Here is a 22,510-nt window from a genome sequence, read left to right on the forward strand (position 1 = left end):
ATTAAATTAAAATAAAGTCATATGCTCGTCAAGTTATTTCAACTCTGCTGCTCAGCCGCAGGCGTGCCAGCAGATACCAGGGAAGCTCCTGGGTGAGCTGTGGGCAGTAGGGGCCACCTGCTGGGCTGCGCTGGGTCTGACACACACCCGTAGGAGACACCCAGGGGTGTAGATCTCGGGTCTTCCTCCGTCTTGCTCAGAGACACGGGTGCCTCCTCGTTGATGACACTTCTCAGCTCTTGGAGAAGCTGTTTCAGGTCCCTTGTTGGATCTTCCTTCGGGGTATTAGGTTTCAGAGAGTTCTGAATTAAAACAAATCATAAAACAAAGTCACTTTCTTTTTTTTCCCAAGTTTGTAAGCCATTTCCTAATAGAAAGTTAACTCACTTGTAAGTAGAAATGATGGAGAATGTTGAGGAAAGCAAAGTCACCTGTAATCCTACTACCCAGGAAGAATCAATGACGCGCCATCAGTAATGCGTGTGATATAATTTAGAAATGTATATATGTCCATGTATTTATCGAGCACACAGCCATGGGATCAAACAATAACCCTATTTTTGATCCATTTTTAACAATGTAGTATGACTATCTTATCATGTCATTACATATTCCTAACTATATCCAGGCAAAGTAACTTCAATACATTGTTTAGGATTAAACTAACTGTAAATTTAATAGTTTAGAAATAAGAAACTTCTTTTGAGGTACAAGCTTACAATGTTGCGATTTCTGGCAGATATTTCTCTGGACTTAGTTAGCAAAATACTGAAATACAGAAATCCAAAACTGTGCGGCTGCTAGTGCGGCTTTCTGACCTCATATCTCTTCATTCTCAGCAATGGAAAACAAATTACCAAATGCTTTCTTTTCAGCAGGTCGACTTTAGGGGGGAGAAACTCCAAATCAATAATAGTGAATTTTTTGTTGAAATATTGAATGTAATCAAAGTAAAGTGAAAGTAAAGTGAAATTTACCAGTTCTGGGGAGGTGGGGGGAAGGGGGGAGGTATACCGTGATTCTTGGTGGTGGAATATGTGCACTGGTGAAGGGATGGGTGTTTGAGTATTGTATAACTGAGACTTAAACCTGAAAGCTTTGTAACTTTCCACATGGTGATTCAATAAAAGAATAAATTTTTTTTTTTTAAAAAAAGAAACTTCTTTTTGGTGGGCAGAAGCCAGTTTGGGGGCCAAACCTCGTAGTGCTCGGGGTCTGTTCCTATATCTGTGTTCTGGGGTGACTCCTGACAGTACTGGGGGTCTTTATGTGGTACAAAGAAAGAGCGTTACCTTTACACTATCTCTCTGTCCCATAATAAGAATATTTTTGTATATAAATTACTCTCCACATTTTACTGATGATGAGAAATTCAATATTTTTAAACTTTATTTGTTGACATTTAATAATATTTTCAGATATGGTATTCTTACATACATATTATTTTAAAAGTGAAAATGCACTTCAAGGGAAGAGAAACAGAATTAGAACGGAGTAAGTATGTTAGCAGGATGACTCCATAGAGTCATGACTGACAGATGAAGAATCAGCTATTTTGGCCAAATATGTCTATTAAACATTGCATCACAAAGAATTGTATCACTTGTCATCCCGTTGAGCTTCGATTTGCTCTAGTGGGCACCAGTAACGTCTCCATTCATCATGTCGCGTGCTAGTGTAGCCCAGTGGTATCTGCTTGCTCCAAGAATACGAAGAGCCTCAAAACCATTCATTCAGGATTTTGATGAAGAAGTCTGACCATCTCATAGGTGGGCGGCCACAAGGTCTTTTGACATCCGATGAAATCCAGTCAGTAACAGCTCTAGTCCAGTGGTCGTCTCTACATCGTATTATGTGTCCGGCCCATCTGATTTTTGAAGCCATGGCAAATGAGACAGCGTCCCTGATTCTTGATCGTCAACAGAGGTTAGAACTCCAGATTCCTTCTCTCACTTGAGTGAAACATGGTACTCCAAGCATAGCTCTTTCTATTCCTCTTTGGGATATCCGAATAGCGCTCTCATCCTGTTTGCATAGAGCCTAGGTCTCTGAGACGTATGTTAGTGCAGGAAGAATGGTGAAGTCAAAAAGATGTGGCCAGAGCCGGAGGTTTTTCGTCCTCTTAAGCACTTATTTGACACTCTTGAAGGCATTCCATGCTGCTCTCTTCCTCCTGTGCAGTTCTGGCATCAAGTCATTCCTCATGTTGAGTTCTTGACCCACGTACACATAGAATGTGTATGGAGATGGAATGTCAGGGACTAGTTCGTTTTTCATGAACATTGTTTTGGTGAATTCACCTTTCCAAACTCATGGTTGAAATTGGCCAGCTTTTGTGCCGCTTGCTAATGTTTGGTGTTATTAGAATGATGTCATCAGCAAAGCAGAGGTGGTGTAGTTGCCGACTCCACTCCCATTCCTTCTTATTCCAGTCATCGCATGACGTTCTCGAGGGTGGCACTGAAGAGTTTCTGTGAAATGGTATCACCCTGCCGAATCCCTCTCTTTTTTTTTTTTAAATTTTATTGAATCACCATGTGGAGGGTTACAAAGTTCTCAGGATTATGTCAGTTATACAATACTCAAACACCCTTCCCTTCACCAGTGCCCATCTTCCATCACCAACCCCCCCAGTATACCTGCCGCCCCCTCTCACCTCCCCAGTCCCCACCCTTGTAAGTGATAAGTTTCACTTCGTTTACGCCTTATCTCGATTACATTCCATGTTTCAACACACAACTCACTACCGTTGTTGGGGTTTCCCCCCAAAAAGAAAAAGACAGTCCTATTGCCAAGGAGGCATTTGATAGTTCTCCACTGCTAAGAATATAGAGATATTAAGTCCCGCTGTTTGTTACATAACTTTTCTTTTTCCCCCTTGCCCCGCGCCACCGAGTTCACGCCTGTTTAGTAATTGCCACGCTGCCTGACAAGGGAAAAAAAACCGAAAACTGAAAAGGATGGTTATTTCCCGTCATCAGCAGGCGTGGGGCTCTGGCTTAGTTGATAGACTAGTAGAGTGTCTGCAAGCAGTTTCTGGAACCGAAGGTCTTGCGCTGGTATCGGCTCCGGCTCGAGATTCCACCAGCGTCCCACTGTTCCATGTACATAGTTTTTCCCCTTATATCCCATTCCCACGCCACCAGGTCTGTTTGCTTAATGGACATCACACTATAGTTGACGCCACGCCGCGTTTCTTCCCGAGAAAGAAGAAAATTTCTTCTCCGCCGGCATGGGGATATAGCTTAGTTCAGTCTAGAGAGATGGCTACCACTTTGATTGCCTTCAATATTTCAGCAACAGACTTACTATTCTTGTTAGGATCTCCCACAAAAGTCCGACCCATTAAAATGGAACCAACCGAATCCCTCTCTTAATGTCAATGATCACTTCCTTGTAGAATGGTGAGATCCTGGTGGTGAATCAATAATACAGCTCATGGAGGATCTTGATGTACTGAGTTTGAATGCCCTGTTTGGCTAGGGCTTCAATGACCACTTCAGTCTCAACACAATCAAAGGCCTTTTTTAAATAGATGAACGTTAAACAGAGCAGCATCTTGAACTTTCGCGAAACTTCAATGAGCTTGGTCACTGTGTGGATATGGTCAATCATGCTGAATCCTTTTTGGAACCTGACTTGCTCAACACTGGTTGTCCTTCATCTAGTGTTCTGCCTATTCTATTCAGGATGACTCGAGTGAACAAATTGTAGACGACGGACAACAGGCAGATTGGGTGATAGTTGCCGATGTCGTAAGGTCTCCCTTCTTGTACAGCAGAATGGTCCTGCTGGTTTTCCATTGGGACGGAACCTTGCATATGGACAGGTAGCATGTGAAGAGCTGAGCCTGTGTATTGACGAGTACTGGTGGCAGATTCTTCAGGTGTTCAGGTTTGACCTTTTCTGGACCGGGTGCTGTACACATCTTTACCGACGAAATGGCATGTTGAATTTCGGAAGGGAGGATGTTGGGAACAACCTATCCATCCTGCAGAATTTGGTATGTGGGCAGGTGGACATGGCTGTCGAAGAGTTCTGAGTAGAAGTCGTGAATAATCCTCTCTATTGCCCTTCTGGAAGATGTGATAGATCCATCAGACGTCGGAGGTCAGTCATGTTGTTCTTGGCAAAGGACAGACGAGTGTTGTGAACACTTCCCAGCTTCTGCCACATCGGCCAACACTGCAGCTCTTCTCTCTTTGAGGTCTTCCTTTATCACTTCTCTGCATAGCTTTGCAAGCTCAGACGTTAGCTTGTGATTGCCTGAGGTTCTTGCCAAACCACATTGGTGAATGAGCTCGAGAGTTTCCGAAGACAGGCATCTGTTTGTGGCTTTCCCACTCTTGGCATTCCTCGAGCAGTCATGGAGGTGCTGAACCAGTCAATCGTATTCCTAGTCAATGTTGTCAACCATAGCACCTTCCCACGTTGCCGCAATAGTACCAAAGAGCTCCCAGTTGGTGGTCATTCTGGGAGTTCTCTTCTTAAACTTAAACTTTGCAGTCCTTTCTCCCCACTCTTCGAAGTAGAATTTTGCACGAAGGAGACGGTGGTCTGATCCCATTTGGAATTTTGGAACAACAGTGACATCGGTCAGGCAAAACCTTTGATTGAATATGGTGTGGTCAATTTCATTGTGGAACTGTCCACTGGGAATTACATTTTGAAAAGTGAGTCTTATTACACTTTTAAAAGATTGGCTATAATTCAAATATGAACAAAACAAAATGCCAACATGGATGTGGACCAACAGGAATTCTCATTGTTGGTTAGACTGCAAAGTGGCACAGCCACATTAAAGACAGTTTGGCAGTTTCCTACAAATATAAACAGATTCTTCACATACAACTGAGTAATCATGCTCCTTAGTGTTCACTTAAAGAAGCCGAAAACCTTATTTCCATGCACACACACACAAGATTCATGTGGATATTTATAGCAGCTTTATTCATAAAGCCATAAATTGGAAGTGACAGCCATCAATAGACTGTGGCTAAAATATTGTACATTTACACAAAATATTATCAAAGAAAAGGGCATATAGCTACAAAAGGTAGTAAAAGGCAAGGAGGAATCTTAAAACCATATTGCTTAGAAAAAAAATCTGAAAAGACTGTAACTCTATGCTTCTAATTCTATGACATCATGAAAAAAAGCAAAACTGTAATAGCAGTAAAAAGATCATCAGTAACCAGGGGCTGGGGAAAGGGAGGGAGCAATGAACAGTGATGTAGGCCTTTGGTAGACCACAAAAATGATTCTGCACATAGAATAGATACATGCCATGTATTTGTCAAAACCACTAGAATACAAGAAAGAGAATAAACACTAATGAAACTACGGTCATACCTCACTTTATTGTGCTTCACTTTATTGTACTACGTTTTTCAATTTTTAAAACCGAAATCCATGAATTGTGTGAAGCAAATATATTGGTGCCATTTTTCCAACAGCTGGCACTAACCTCCTGTCTCTGTTAAATTTGGGTAATTCTTGAAATATTGGGATACTAATGTATTGGTTACATTACTGCTCGGATCAGGACCGGGCCTCCTCTGCCCAGATTTCCCATTTCCCAGTAGCTATGAGGTCACACCCAGGGACTGCCTCCGGCGCCCTGTAATCCTGTCAACAGCCAGCATCCAGAGACTTAAAAGCAAGCTCCCAGAAGCTCGAGATATCTTATAGCCTACTTCTCCCTCTGGGAGAACCTGGAAAGCTACTGGGAGTTTCCTGCCCACATGGGAGAGCCTCGAAAGGTCCCCATGGTGTATTAATATGCCCAAACCAGTAACAAGCTGGATCTCATTCCCCTGACCCTGAAAGAGCCTCCAATATGGCATTGTTGGAAGGATGAGTAGAGAGAGGCTTCCAAAATCTCAGGGCTTGGACGAATGGAGACGTTACTGAGACTGCTCGAGAAATTCGACGATCAACAGGATGACGATGATGAATGTATTGATTACAGAGAGCTGTGGCCAGAGACCTTCGGTGTTACTATAGGTGTCTGAAGGTATGCAAATTGCCCCCAGAAAAGATGACAAACTTAACAGGTGAAGATGTGTTTTCCAAACGTTCTAATAACTGTATATTCCTCCACCTCGCTCTCTCCCTCTTTCCTCAAGCCTCGGAGGTGCTTGGGGGCTGCTCTGGAGTGCTTGGGGGGACCACGTAGTTGAGGACTGAACCTGGGGCTTCCCTGTGCTGCGCATGTGCTGCAACCCTCCAAGCCATCTCCCTGGCCCCTTGAACAGTGGGAGCCCAGATTTGATCGTTAACACCACAGGGACCCCCACAAGCACCTTTAGGAGTCAGCCCTGACCCCACAGCACCAGGAGTAACTCCAGCCACTGTGCTTGTGGCCTCAGGTACCCTCCAAGGTGTCATTCAGGCAAAATAATCAATCTATCCTTTGAATCTGGTCCTTAGTAGATATGTTTGAAGGAGGAAACTGATTAGATAAAGCATGCTTCATAATCTATTTATAAAAAAGTTCACGTTTAGTGTTAGGATTATTTAATTTTTAAATTTAATTTAATAGCTAATTGCTACTTTATCAGTGATGAATGAGGTTCTTTGTAATCAAATAAAGTCTTTTGTAACTTAATAAGAACTTTGCAAACTCTATTAGGCTGGCTTTCTATGATGAAAAATGATGGCATTTCCGTGCTGTGATTTCTTAATGATACTATAAATTACCTAGTCTGGACATCTTGTTAGCAATGAGCAATGAAAAGAACAACAACACATTAAGTTGATTTCTAAAGTCACATGAAGTAGTGGAAGATCTTCTTGGGCTCTACAAAGCAGCAATTTCTTTCCTTTCTGCCTGTTTCCATGTTCCAGCATCCAGAGAGAATCTGAGTTAACTTTTTTTTTTTTCTGTATCACTGCCATTCCATTGTTCATCGATTTGCTTGAGCGGGAACCAGTAATGTCTCCATTTTGAGACTTGTTACTGTTTTTGGCATATTGAATATGCCACGAGTAGCTTGCCAGGCTCTGCTGTGCAGGTGAGATACTCTCGGTAGTTTGCCAGGCTCTCCGAGAGGGACGGAGGACTCAAACCCGGGTTGGCCATGTGTAAGGCAAATGCCCTACCCACTGTGCTATCACTATTTTTATTTTTATTCTTTTTGCCTTTTGGGTCACACCCAGCGTTGCCCAGCGATTACTCCTGGCTTTGCATTCAGGAATTACTCCTGACAGTGCTTGGGGGAACCATATGGGATGCCGAGGACTGAACCCGGGTTGGCTGCATGCAAGGCAAACACCCTACCCGCTCTGCTAACGATCTAGCCCCCTGAGTTAACTTCTAATACTGTTATTTCACTGGTTTTTGTTTTTAATTTATTTATGTTTTGGGGTCGCCCCCACAGAGACTAAGGGGCCTCTCTAGGCAGTGCTGGGGGGTCCTCCTGCATGCACACGTGTCCCTGAGCTGCCTTCCTGGCCCTTCCTGGCCCGCCAGACAGAATGTTCTTCAGTTCTGTGATAGCTTGTTCTTCCGTGCACTTTTCTCAGAAAGAAGAAAGGAGTCCATTTCAATTTCTAGCCAGTTTACAATATATACCTTCATTTAGGACCTCAAACAAAATTTTTTTAGAACTGAACTTAGGGCCTCACACAGGCAAGGTAAGAGCTCTATTGCTGAACCAAATCTGGCCCCCACATATCTTATTTAAGTGGCACTGGGGGAAGAACCCGGGAAACTAATATAACTCACTTCCAGGGTGTGACTTCTACGCAATGTCCTATTTCTTTAGAGTGGGAGCTGAATACTGGGGGCAGGACACTAGTGTTTCACAGATACATGCTTTTAGAAGAAACAAGACCTGTACATTGTGTAGATATTTTTCCTTAAAATAAAAGGCATGAAAGGTCGAAAAAATTCCAGTCTAACTTTTTAATAGGTTAAAATCTTTCTTTTAACATTTTAACTAGAATAAAACAATTGTGATCAATAATATGTTTAAGATTAAAATTAAGTTCATATATAATTTATGAAGAAATACTCTAGACCACATCATTTTCATTTTGGTATTTAATATACCACTATTTTGCTTTTGGCATTTGAAGTGATGCTTAATTTAGACATCTCAACATTTGTTTTGCTATCTTGAAATATTTGTGATGCAAAGAACTGAACATAAGTCTATTTAATAATTTACTTTAAGTATTCTATTAACGGACTGGAGCGATAGCACAGCAGGTAGGGCACTTGCCTTGCACAAGGCTGACCCGGGTTTGATTCCTCTGTCCCTCTTGGATATTCCCGGCAAGCTACCCGGAATATCCAGCCCACATGGCAAAGCCTGGCAAGCTATCCATATTCAATATGCCAAAAACAGTAACAACAAATCTCACAATGGTGCCCGCTTGAGCAAATGGATGAACATCGAAATAACAGTGCTATGGTACACTCTATTAACATTGATCTTGCTGTATATTTCATGTTTGTTTTCCCTAGAAAATAAAAACAGTAAAAACAAAAACCTGGGGCTGGAGCAATAGCACAGGGGGTAGGGCTTTTGCCTTGCACGTGGCCAACCCAAGTTTGATACCCAGCATCCCATATGGTCCCCTGAGCACTGCCAGGAGTAATTCCTGAGTGCAGAGCCAGAAGTAAGCCCTGTGCATTGCCAAGTGTGACCCAAAAAGTTAAAAAGCCAAAAACAATAAAACAACCGATTTTCATTCATCTGATCCATGGAAGTCTGAATTTTTGTAGTTAAAATGTCATAACTATAGATATACTTTAAATGAAAGCTTCCCAGTTGAAAACTGGTATTTTACATTTTTGTCACTGACTGTAACACACTAGTTACCCACGTGAGAGAGGAAGCTGGCTGTTGAATGGGTAGACGGCACATTCGAATGAGAATGAGTCGCGGCTGATGACTGAGCAAGGCGTGGTTTCAAAGAAGAATTTGATGTGTATCCAGGACCCTGAAGTTCCTGGAAAACAACACAGATATGGGAAAAACAAGTTTCAACCTTCCATTCTTTTGTATTATGAAATCAAAATATATTTTTGAAAACAAAGAAAGTGCCTAAGATGATGCCTTAGACTTGATGAAAGCATTCAGATGTGAGAACACGCCTCGGATTATGCAGCACCACACTCATTTCTAACCTTTACCAAACACACCACACTAGTTGGGCATCTTCTGGAGAAACTGCATCTTTGCACTTTCTAGAGTGCTGCTTGCTTGTCAAAGTGGCCATGACTAGTTTGGGCACATCAAAGTTCATGGGTAGCGGCCGCAGAGATAACACCAGGAATGTTATCTGGCCCCGAATGTGGCCGACCTTGGTGTGATCCCTGGTACCACAAGCTCTATCACTGGGTACATGCCCAGGTTCGGCCTCAGGGGTCACTGGGACCAGGTGTGGTGGTGCTGGGGGAACATGCAGGACCAAGGGGCAAACCCAGGGCTTCATGTATGCTAGGTATGTGCTCCATGTCCTGAAAAATCTCTCCAGCTCTAACTATAATTTTCTAAGGGCTATTTGGAAAAAGGACAGATCAGTGGAAAATGTACTCTTCTGAAAGAACATGTTGGTCATGCAAATCACATCAACAAACAAGCCAAACACACTTGCACTCTAGTTGGGTGCCTGCACTTGCTCAGCTGTTTGCACACAGGGCTCTCCCACCTGACCCCCACACAGGGACTCTGTGCTTCCCTCGCCTGTTATAAACTCACGTCAAGCATAGTGCATCCATCCGTTAATCCAAATGAAATATATGTAGCTTGTAGATTTTTTAACTGTAGCATCAGATAATGAATGTATTTAAGGTACATTAAGAAAGTATAAAAGTATATCAAATGGGGGTGGGTGATGGGGGTTAAAGGGAGAGAACCTGGGGACACTGGTGCTGGGAAATGTACACTGGTGAAGGGATGGGTGTTGGAATACTGTAGGACTGAAACCCAATCATAAACAGCTTTATAGGGGTCTATCTCACAGTGATTCAATTAAAAATTTTTAAAAGTAATAAAGATAAAAAAGTATATAAAACAAAAACTTTATATTTGCTTCAATTCCATGACTTACAAATTTTTTAAGGTCCTTACTTTCACATCCAAAGTGTGTTGAAGTTTCAGGCGCACAGATTCTTGCTCCTGGCGCTGTATTATGTCTTGACATTCTGCAAACTGCAAAGATGCCTACAATCAAGCAACCACACAAGGTTTACCCCCGATTACTCATGTAATCTTGCGTTATTCATCTATAAATGTGTAGCTTCCACCTTTTCAGGGAAAATCCCCCCACTTGTATTAAATGATCTGCTTTAACATCTGCTACTGACATTCTACCAGACTATCAACTAAGCCAGAGCCCCACGCCGGCTGATGACGAGAAATAACCATCTTTTTTGGTTTGTTTTCCCTTTGTCAGGCAGCGTGGTGATTACTAAACAGGCGTGATCTCGGTGGCGTGGGACGAGGGGGGGGAAAAAAAATAGAAAAGTTATGTAACAAACAGCGGGACTTAATATCTACATTCTCAGCAATGGAGAGCCATCAAATGCTTCCTTGACAGTGGGACTGTCTTTTCTTTTTGGGGGGGAAACCCTAGCAACAATAGTGAGTTATGTGTTGAAACATGGACTGTAACCAACAAAAAAAAAACAAACACCTGCTACTCCAGTAAACTGAGAGTGATTAGAAGCCAAGTGTTACCCTCTCTATCCCGACATCGCAGAGCATGGAGCAATGGAAGGCACTCAAAAGAATGCATGAATAAGGATAAAATGAGCAAACAACTTTAGCAAAGTGAAAGAAATACATGAATTAACTAATCAGAAACTACTGAATAGATACAGGATGCTTTAAGACCAGGTAGGGTCACTGATAACTTCATCTTTTTTGGCAGTGCTCAGGGGTTATTCTTGACTTTGTGCTCAAGGGTCACATTTCAGGTGGGACTTGGCTGAGCAGTGCCAGAGACGGAACCCAGGTCTTCTGGGTGTAAGGCAAGTGCTCTATCTGCTGTTCTATCTCTCTGGTTCCTCATTTCATCTATGACAGCCCTGGTTGCTCTGGAATCAGGAACTATGGTATGTTTTCAGACTGCCCAGGTTTTTGCGTAAGAGGGAGAGAGATTTATTTCTCTACAATGAAGGGCAATGAGGAAAACAGCATCCCTGATCCTGCTCTCCTGTGGCCACACCAAGCACGGGGTTCAGTGGCCACCAGGGTCACACCTGGCAGGACTCAAGGGTCATATGGTGTCAGGGATCAAACCCAGGGTCTTCCCTATTCAAAGCACATACTCTATCAGATAACCCATTTCCCTGGTCCCAATCTTTCTCATTCTCTAAACTCTGATTCCTACTTGCATTTCTTGGACCCCACAAAGTGCCGGACATTCCTGCCATTTAATATCTGTTTCATAGATCTTATCAACAGACTGTTCCACCTAGTGCTCAAGTCATTATTGGCTGTGACTTGGAGGATTTTGAATTTCCCAGGACACCAAAGGTCCCGGAAGCATCTAACATTTGCTGAGATGCTGCTCCTATGGTCACGTTAGCCTGGGAAAGATGCTTTGGTCAAAAGTACAGATTAAGATTATGCTTTTATTTTATTATTTTTTTTATTTTTGGGTCACACCCGGCACTGCACAGGGATTACTCCTGGCCCCTGCATTCAGGAATCACCCTGGCATTGCTTAGGGGACCATATGAATGCTGGGAATCGAACCCCTATTTGCCGCGTGCAAGGCAAATGCCCTATCCGCTGTGCTATTGCTCCAGCCCCTAGGATTATGCTTTTGTTAAAAAAAAGTATTTTATTTTTATAAAGTTGTTCACAATAATTTATTACACTCAAAATTCCAACACCAATCCTACCACTATTACACCTTCCTACCACTGTTATTCTTAATTTCCCCAAATGCCACTCAGGCCTGCCCCAATAATAAGCCCAAATTAATTTATCTTGTATTGCTTGTTATGAATAATTTACTAAAAATGATCAAAAAAGTTTCCTCAGAAGAAGGTGTGCAAAGATTTTCTATCTCATCCTGGAACTATTAAGCCTTTGTAAAAGAGATTACTAACATGTGTTACAGGTTCAGCATTTGTATAAGAGGTTACTAACATGTTATAGGCTGAGCATTGTGTGCTAATATTTTTTCAATCGAGATTGGTTTCCTTCTACTTTACATCCCATTCAATGTGATTTGCTGCTCTTGGTATATCAGTGGTGTAGAGTATGAAATGTGCTCCAGGAATCTAAAATTCTAAATAGGGTGATACAGCTGGAATTAAGTTTTTAACTAGTGACTTTGGGGTCTACAGGCATTTCTGCAGCTTGTTGATCTCTTCTGAGATTTATTTGTGAGTCTCTGGATCATTGGCCAGCTAATGAGCCAATATGGCACCAGAGGCAGCTCGTGGGAGTGACTGCCAGGCTACAGAAGAACAGGGGCACTTGGGGAAGGTTGCCCATCCCTGACTCCATGAGAGCCTAGAGATGTGGGTCACAAAACCCACATACCTGAGTTTTTCAACAGAGTCACTCATGCCTGAGGCTTGTCTCAAGCCTGTGTAGATGGGCCGTGAGCATGGTAGAGATTGGGTTCTGGAGTTTTTCGGATGCCAGGGCTCTGCTTGGGCAGGTAGTGGGCACGCCTGTTCCCCTCCTGGGTGCCCTGGATATGAAGTCCAGCTTGGTGAGGGGTCTAGAGGCATCTTTAGATTATGCATTTTAGCTCAGTGGACCCTTCTTAAGGGACCTGGGTTTTCCTTATGTTAGGTTAGGACTTCCTAAATGTTTACTACTTGCAACACCTTTTTCCTCAAGGAATGCAACCCAGGCAAAACACTGCCAGGAATACCTCTGATTCAGTATATGGTTGATTTTGAATTAACTTCTGGTTGCTGCACTTTCAGAAACCTTCAACTATTGTTAATTTTTTCACAATATTCACAGGTAGTCATATGACTGACCTCACAGTTTAAGTTAAATTTAAGTTAAATCTCTCACAGTTTAGGAAGCTAGGTGCTGGGTCACTGGGATATACAACACCTGTAGACCTGGTTCCTGTCAACGCAGGAAACTGGGGATGCAATTCACAGCCTTCAGAACAACATGCTCCATTTGAACAACTCTGCAGTTAAACAGCTCTTTAGTTGGGAAATATTTGTGTATTTAGTCAATAAATACATTGTCAGATTAGAGTGGTAGTACAGTAGGGGATTTACCTTGCCTGCTATAGACCCTGGGTTTGATCTCTAGCTCTCCATATGGTCCCCCGAGCCCCACCAGGAATGATCCCTGAGCACAGAGCCAGGAGTAAGCCTTGAGCATAGCCAGGTTTGGCACCCAAACAAACAAACAAACAAACAAACAAAAAATTTAAAAAATAAAACCCACCTTATCGAGAGCTACTTCCATATTAGCAACTTTTTCTTTCAAACGGCGTTCCTGGGACTTCAAGACTTCCAGTTCTCCAGCCATCTTATTTTTTTCTGTTGCAACTGTACTTAATTCTTGGCTTAATTTTGATTTCTCTTCTTTCAGGAAATTCTTTTCCTATTATTGCAGAAGATAAATTATTAGAAATAACTTGCTGTTACAGAAACTGAGATGGGATGAAAATATAAAAATATAAAAATATAAAGATCTGAACGAAAGTTTACATGAACTTTGTTTCTGCATTGGAATAGAGTCTGCCAAAATGTTGTATGCCCTCTCTCATGCTCATCATCAGTGGAATTAATGCTTCTCTTTAAGCTCATCAAATCTTATTAACTCTAAAAACTAATAATTATTTTCTCAGAACAAAACTAGGTGGATTAAGAATGTATTGAGCTCGTTTAAAATGACAGAGGAGATGTGAAATTAAATGAAAGCTTTCCTGGATTTATGTTTTCTTCACAGGTAAATATTCATTTTACAAACACTTAGGGCATACTCTCTGACAGAAAATGAGTCATGGGCTATAGGCCCTGCTTTCCAGGGATGTGAATGAGTGGACACGGCTAAGTAGTCTTTGATATACAATAAAATTTCATTAAAATGAGTTCATGCTAATTTTAATTAAGTTCATTAAAATTAGTTCATGCTGTTAAAAAAAACTCATGGAATTGGCAGATAAAAAGAACTGTATACAGTAGTCAGTCAAGTTAAAATATGATATCTCAACCATTTGAGTCTGTATTTCTTTTAAATATTTTATATATTTTCCATTCAGAAAATTTTTGTTTACTATAAACAAGGTAGGAGGTATCACCACTGTAATACGCATTCAGATGCAAATAATTTTTCTGTTTCTGTTAGGTAGAAAAAGGCTTCTGAAAGGATTTCCATTCTAAGCTGCTTCTGTTTAAGGGGGACTTAATGAACTGAGACGAGCAGCATCCTGTGACAGGGCAGGCATCTCTGCAAAAGCAGGCAATGCCTTCTTTCCCTACCCACATTTTGTGGGCCATACCCTGCAGCACTTAGGGGCTACCCTTAGCTTGGTACTTGAGAGTCACTCCTGGCATCAAACCTGGACCTTCTGCATGCAAAACATGTGCTCCAGCCCGTTGAGCTCTCTCTCCAGCCCAGAGTAACCTCTTAATGTCCTCAGTACAGACCCCATGAGGCCAAGTACTACTTTAAGTTCCAAATAAGCAAATGTGAACAGAAAAAAGAAGAATAAACGTGAGATAAGAGAGGGGAGAGAAAAATGAGAGAAAAAACTCCAAAAAGAGAAAAATAAATCTGTATGACAAGGGTATAAATATGTACATATTTGTTAATATTTTGTCTCAATCAAATAAAGTCCCTGAGCAGCTCATTCTGTTCCTCTGCTGTTTCTTTGTCTTGAAGTATATTAATGTGTGATCCTATCGTGATCCTATCAGCTTCCCTGACTCCAGCAGGCACTTACCTTGTTTGAATTTGTCATCGCCTCTTCCAAAAACTGTATCTTGCTCTGCAGGGCATCTATTTGACCTCTTTTGGCTGTTATTTGCTTTTGCATCCCCATTGCCACTTTCATAGCTGTTGGATGGGGTGGATGATTATAAGCAGGATTATTCCGCCTTGTCACTGCCCCCACCAAAGGAAAATAAAGAAAAGGAAAGAAAAGGGAAGAGGAGGTAGGACCAAGCTACAGAGAAGGATGCCCTGCAAACTGGCCGTCAGCGCAGCAAAACACAGTGACAGCCATCGGAACTCCAGGTGGCCCACGGGGAGCACAGGGCAGTAACTTGCCCATGAGGAGCCTCCCAACAGAAAACACATGAAGGGCTGCAGCCCCAGGGTTAGGAGAGACGAGGATGGAGGTGGACAGTGACAGGAGAGAAACAGGGCGTGGTGAAGGGATGGAAATACGGACCGCAAATTCACCTCCTGCCTTCTCAACTCCATTGCAAAAGGTTTGAGTGAGAACTCTGGCCTGGGCCTGGCAGAATCTCATAACAGCACCTGCAGTGGGGTGCACAGCTGAGCCCCACACAGATAAAAACCACTGGCGCTCCAGGATGAGGAGGTAGCAAAGCTATTAACCGGAGGTACCCAGCTGAAGACAAAGATGATACCCTCGCAAGGGCTGGAATGACAGTACAGCAGACAGGGCACTGGTTTTGCACACAGCTGACCTGGGTTAGATCCCTGGCACCCAAAATGATCCCCGAGCACTGTCCAGAGTGATCCCTGAGCATAGAGCCAGGAGTAAGCCCTGAACACTGCTGTGTGTAGCAAACAAACAAACAAAAGTACCCTCCCCCAAAGCACAGCCGAGTACAGGCATTTACCTAGTGTCAGAAGAAGTGATGGGAAAAAAATAAGGAAAGCTGGTTCTGGTGTGCCAACTGCCCAACCCAAAACAACAGAGGCCTGAGGAACTGTGACTGGAGCACCAGCGGTGGTCTGTTCTGCAACGTCTCAGTTGTTGCTGGGACAAGACAAACACAAGAAACATAGGCTCTGGGGGAATTGGTTTATGCACACGTTTGATCACTACCCCAGTCAGCACAAAACCAGAAGCTCTTCACTAGCCCTCACTGCACAGTAGACACAGGAAGAAGCGGATTATCCCATCAGAAAGAACGGCTGAAGACAACAGTCTGGGATGGTACCCAACAGGCACCAACTCTATAACCTCGCAGATTAATGCTTCAAACCCACCAGGGTAAGGCAGTTTAATGAACTGAAGGAAACTTAGAACAGATATCCCACAAAGGGAAAATATGAGAGAGGGTATAGGATCTGCAATCAAAAGTCACTGACCTAAAGAACATGTAGGGAAACTGAAAAATTCGGTGGAAAGTCTCAAGGGCACAATGAAAGAAGCCGATGAATGAATCAGCTGCTGGAGGATAAGAGGAAGAAAATCAGAAAATTAAAAATTAAAAAAAAGGAGAAAAGAGTGAAAAGGAATTAAGCCAATGTTGGAAAATTATGAGGTAATTTATTTCTAGAGGAATAATATCCAAATTACTGGATTCGAAGGAAAAGAAAAGAGAGACTAAAGAACTATTAGTTAAATAAACTATAGTTGACGACTTCCCCAGCCTGAGGATTGAATCATACACACAGATTCCAGAAGCAAAAGCAGTTCCAAAATAAATAATTTCAAACAGAAGAACCGTAAGATAAACTATAATCTTTAAAATGACAAAACAGACACATAATCCTGTGTGCAGCCGGATGACTTGGCATTTAAAGATCCATCCACTCTTCACAGCCTAGCTATCAAGGGAAATGTTCCAGGTCAGAAGACAATGGTTAGACACAGTGACTGAGGGGGATGAAACTATCAGGGCTTAAGGCATATGCCTTCCCTGCAGGTAATTTCACTAGTCACCCAAGCATTGCTGGGTGCAGCCCTGAAATTCCCCAAATATTTGCCGGGTGTGGTCCTGGAGGACCCCAAGTACTACTGGGTGCCTGGTTATCCCTGGCAATGAAGAGCCTGGGTAGCACCATATCCTCAGGGCTACCATTGAACCGCCAGCCCAGCTGGCTGAGAACTGCTGGAATATCACTGGGGTTATCAGCAATATCATGGGGGTTATCGATAATCTCCAGAAGATATTTCCAGATCTCCTGGTCACTGCTCGGGAGACCTCTCCCCCACTCCCTGCAGAATTGCGGTTCTATAGCGTCAGCACTGCTCACTTGCTGCCGTGTGTTTCACACACCACGCAGCACTGTGCGTGGTGGCACACGGGGTGGCAGGAACTGTGTCCAGGTTTGTATTTTCACAAATCTAGATGAACGGAATGGAAAGCAGAAGAAAAGCTTAATCCAGCATACCATGGCCATCGGAGCCTTCCATTGTCTTTAGTGTATTTCTTGTTTGTTCTAATTCAGACTGCGCTGACTTTAACTGCATTTTCAGTTTATTTGTAGTTGATTCCATTTCTTCAGTTTTGTTTCGGAAATTCCTTTTCAAAACTTCATAGTCCTCTATACAATATGATAATCAATAATAATAATAATTTTAAATAATAATACGTTTTATCTAATAGTTAATACATTTTGTAATTAATGATCATAGGATCATGAAACAGGAAAGAGATTTCATCTGATATACTATCACATAACAGATATTTTATGTACATACACATTTCCAGGGGTTTGACTCTTTAATCTGCTCTTTAACCATCTTCCTCTGCCTAATTACTCAGTTCTTTTCCCCAGCCATTGTGATAGGGTTAAACCTTAAACTTCAACATGACCTTAAACCTCCTCCTTGCAGAATCAAATCCACTGTAACAGATTTCATTAAATCTGTAGGTAGATGATTCTCTTTGACACTTAGTAACTTGTAAGAGGCAAGTATCCTTTTTATTGCTAGCAGTTATCAAAATACCTGACCTGAATTCATCATTCACATACAAAAACACAGGCTGGATCAATAGTACAGCAGGTAGGGAGCTTGCTTTGCATACAGCTCACTCGGGGTTCAATCCCTGGCACCCTGTATGTACTCTGGAGTCTGCCAGGAGTGATTCCTCAGTGCAGACCCTGGAGTAAGCCCTGAGCACCACCAGGTGTGGCTCCAAAACAAATACAGCAGAAAACATACACACACATACATAACCAGTCAATTTTCTATTATTAACATTTACATATGACACATTTACTTATAAAGGGAATAATAGCCAAGGTCTCTTGGCTAAGGTTTAAATCTGCCTCCTGTTCCCTGATAATGTCCTGGTGCTGCCCACCAGACCATCCAACCACCTCCTGCCCACACCCCTGCCTCTGACTCGGATGCCCTCTCTCGGTTGTTGGTACCACTGTTCTCCTAATACATCAAGGTGAAACTGAAATCCATGCCCAAACACTACAGTGGAGTCTATCTCCAAACATGTTACTCATGTTACTTTGGCCTTCTCTATTCTTACTGTCACCACCTAAATTCAATTTCTCATCATATTTCCCTGGGATGAAAGCCAAGTTCCCTTTTACTGGTTGGCATATCTCCCTTTAGTCTTGATTTGCCTACTGCACTGTCTGTCCAAAATGTTGACCAGATGACAGTGGAGAATTTAAGTGGTATCTTTTGTTGACTCCACATTGCCTGGCTCTGGCTGGCAATTCTTCGTTATTGCTATTCATTCCTTTGCATTTTCACATTGGCAAAGAGTTCTGAGATCACACTATGCTATTTCATGCCTTTATCCTTTGCCCATAATGTTTTCTTTGCCTGGAGTAGTCTTCCATCTCTCGCCTCCCAAATTCCTTTCCGTCCTCCAAACCTAGTATAGATGCCATCTCCTATAGGAGGTTGATTCTCTGTCCTCTCTCAAATGTGCACCCAACTCTGTCCCTGTGCTCCACCCCTTACTGGACAGTAACTCATTCCTTATAGGCCAGTTTTCCAACTGGCTTCGAGGCTGACTGTTGTGTTTCTAGGCTGGAGAGATATCTGGAATGACAGGTGTTCAGTAATTATCAACTGTGCCTGAGAAAAAGATGAATGCCACCTAAGTCATGCCAATCATGGACTAAAAGTCACTGTCACTATCACTGTCATCCCATTGCTCATCGATTTGTTCGAGTGGGCACCAGTAACGTCTCTCATTGTGAGACTTATTGTTACTGTTTTTGGCATATCCAATACACTATGGGTAGCTTGCCAGGCTCTGCCGTGCGGGCTCGATACTCTCCGTAGCTTGCCGGGCTCTCCGAGAGGGGCGGAGGAATCGAACACGGGTCGGCTGCATGAAAGGCGAATGCCCTACCGCTGTGCTATTGCTCCAGCCCAGACTAGAAGTATTTAATTTTAAATCTGAAGTTTAGATTTTAAGAAATGTATGTACATCTGTATGAACATGTTGCTTCATTATTAAACCTCCAACGATTACCCTCCAAAGACTTAAGCTTCTATTTCCCTCATGCTTCTCTTGGAAACTCGGTTAAGAATTCCACGGATTCTGGTGGCTGACTAAAGTTAATGGTTAATGATTCAAGATGCAGGAGTTCTCCACAGAAAACAGCCAGGAGTTCTGGTCATGAATGCCTTTCCTGGAAGAGCAGAAGTATACATATTTGAAATGTGAAGTTAATGTTTTTTTCTGCCATAGTCCAGGTACCCACATTACTGAACGTATCCAGAGCAGTTCTATGACTTAGCAGAATTGGAACGGAAGCGACATTACCTGTAAGAGCGTTGAAGTCGTTCCTACTAGATTTCACCTCACTCAGCAGCTGATCCCGCTCTTGCTTGATATCCTTCACTGCGCGGAGCCGCTCGGAGCCTGCGTTCACCAGTTTCACCTTTTCCAGCTCCAGGTCACTCACTCTGGCCTCGAGCTCCCGTATCTTTGCATCTTTTTTATCTTTTAAAATCTAAATATGAGGATAAAGCCAAAAAGGCACTAAGAAATACAATTATGTAGTTATGCCTGGTATCATATTAATATCCTCTCTCTAGTTCCTCTGCCACTCTTTTCTAAGTTATTAAATTCATACTTTATTATAAAGTGGCAACAGGAAGGGGAAAAACAAAAGGAATATTTTAAAATCATTGAGGCACAGATGTGTAATTCTCAGTATCATTTGCTACAACCTTTCTTTATTCCTATTTAGTATATTGATTTATTTAAGATAGAGACACACAAAACAATCTCCTTACTGAGCAGCTCGCTGCAGAGATGCCTCTGGACTTTAAGCCAGGCGACTCTACCCGGGTGCCTTAGACGGGAGCAGGCATCGTTCCCTCCACCTGCCCCGGAAGAATCCCTGCAGCTGCCAACTTCCAGAACCCAGTGAGAAGTGTAGGTACACGGGTTCAGTGACAGCAAACTCCAGGCATCAAGGGATAGGGAATGGGCCCAAGAGATCCTGGAGGTCACACCCACAAACTGCCTCCGGCTGCTACTTAAGTTCCTTAATGGCCATGACCCAGAGACACACAAAAGAATCTCTGAACTGAGCGGCACACTGCAGAGATTTCTCCAGACCCTAATTATCTAAAATTTTAGAATTCCAGAAGAGTGCAACATCTTATGCTATCCATTACAAGCAATACAGAAGAGAGCATGGGGGAAATTGTCTGCCATAGAGACAGGGAGAGGAGTGGGTTGGGGGATACTGGGGACTTTGTGATGGAGAATGTGCACTGGTGGAGGGACGGGTGTTCGATCATTGCATGACTGAAACTCAAACAGGAAAGCTTTGTAACTATCTCACAGTCACTGTCACTGTCACTGTCATCCCGTTGCTCATCCATTTGGTCGAGCGGGCACCAGTAACATCTCTCATTAAGAGACTTATTGTTACTGTTTTTGGCATATCCAATATGCACGGGTAGCTTGCCAGGCTCTGCCGTGCGGGCATGATACTCTCGGTAGCTTGCCAGGCTTTCGAGAGGGATGGAGGGATCGAACACAGGTCAGCCGCGTGAAAGGCAAAAGTCCAACCGCTGTGCTATTGCTCCAGCCCATCTCACGGTGATTCGATTAAAAATAAGAATAATAAAAAAGTTTAAAAAATAAAATAAAATATATGAATAGATATATTTATATGTGCCGTTCCCACCCCACAACACTAACACTAATAAACTAGAATGGACCTGAGCACCAAGCACCTCTGGAGGCTGCTATGATAATATACATGTGAAAGGACAGATGTAGAGGGTTTGGGGCTTTGGGGCAGTACTGGAAGCACAATAACTTTGTACCCCAAAAGGATAAATATTGACACTATTGTAAACCGTGTTACTTTGATAATAATGAAACATTTAAAACATTTATAATACAAACATATATGGATATGTAAACATATACTTAGAATTTATTAGATTCAGTGGGATTCTTCCATTTAAAAAAATTCTGTTTTTTTTTTCTTCTTGGGTCACACCCAGCGATGCTCAGGGGTTACTCCTGGGTTTGCACTCAGGAATTACTCCTGGAGGTGCTTGGGGGACCATATGGGATGCCGAGGATCGAACCTGGGTTGGCCGCGTGCAAGGCAAACGCCCTACCCGCTGTGCTATCGCTCCGGCCCCTAAAAAAATTCCTTACATGAAGAAGAGACCACTAAGTAAATGATGGTTGGAGGGATCACTCGGGATGGTAGATACATTTTGAAAGTAGACTATGGACTAACCATGATGGCTGCTTAGTGCCTATATTGCAAATCATAACACCCAAATGGAGAGAGAGAGAAAGAGAGAATGTGTCTGCCGCAGAGGCAGGGTGTGAGAAGGAGTGGGGGTGGTGGGAAGGACACTGGGAAGATTGGTGGTGGAGAATGGACACTGGTGGAGGGATGGGTACTCAAACATTGTTTGATTGAAACATAATCACGAAAATTTGTAAGTCTGTAACTGTATCTCACAATGATTCATTAAAATAAAAAACGCTAAAAATTCTTTACAATACTAAAAATCCATCTCATTTAGCAAGAAGGTAAAACAATCTTTTCCCTCTAATATATTTTATATAGCTATTTTAAAGTTTCATTGGAAGGGCTGGCCACTGTCTCTTTCATAGTGAGTTTAGTTAGTTACTAAGATATACTCCTACAATATAATCCAAGAAAAACATCTAATTCTAGTTCCTTATGCAATGAACACGTGATTTCTAGAAGAGTGATACTAATCTGCTGCTCACACTATCTCTCAGAGTGATAAAAGCTGAGTCATATCAAGTTTCTGCACTTTTTCTCCACATTAGAGATACAGGTAACAAAGAAAAGAACCTTGTCTGAACTCCTGCGTCTACCCCGATGGTCTGCCCTCCTAAAAGGAAGAAAAGATGCCTCTGTCCACCACCTGCACACACAACATCTCAAAGTGTGTGACTTAGGGTCTAGCAGGCAAGTTCTGGTGTAAGATGAAACGAGAAAGGATAATGATGTTACCATGTGTCTCGGCCATAAACTAGACTAAGTCCTCAGTACTACTTCTCAGTTAAGTTTCCAGTAACCCAACACGGTTCCTGGAGTTGGGCGTGGGGAATGTTTGCTTAATTTCATACAGAGAGAAGACGAGACTGTGCACACAGCCTGGTGTCTGACAGCTCCTGAGGGTGAGAGATGGG

The 22,510-nt window shown here is 42.6% G+C and overlaps 1 protein-coding gene across 1 annotated transcript in view; it reads right to left on the reverse strand.

Moving 5' to 3' along the window:
* Window positions 1–22,510, reverse strand: part of CCDC158 (coiled-coil domain containing 158) — a 65,373-nt gene that overhangs the window by 12,344 nt on the left and 30,519 nt on the right. Inside the window, exons 11-17 of the mRNA XM_055140433.1 lie at window positions 19,625–19,814; window positions 17,271–17,423; window positions 14,899–15,011; window positions 13,395–13,553; window positions 10,086–10,178; window positions 8,836–8,961; window positions 142–302 (exon numbers count right to left, since the gene is read on the reverse strand). Coding sequence (XP_054996408.1) covers window positions 142–302; window positions 8,836–8,961; window positions 10,086–10,178; window positions 13,395–13,553; window positions 14,899–15,011; window positions 17,271–17,423; window positions 19,625–19,814 — 995 coding nt within the window. The remainder of the gene's footprint in view (window positions 1–141; window positions 303–8,835; window positions 8,962–10,085; window positions 10,179–13,394; window positions 13,554–14,898; window positions 15,012–17,270; window positions 17,424–19,624; window positions 19,815–22,510) is intronic.

The sequence above is a fragment of the Sorex araneus genome, chromosome 5 (genome assembly GCF_027595985.1).
Source record: "Sorex araneus isolate mSorAra2 chromosome 5, mSorAra2.pri, whole genome shotgun sequence".
Taxonomy (NCBI): Eukaryota; Metazoa; Chordata; class Mammalia; order Eulipotyphla; family Soricidae; genus Sorex; species Sorex araneus.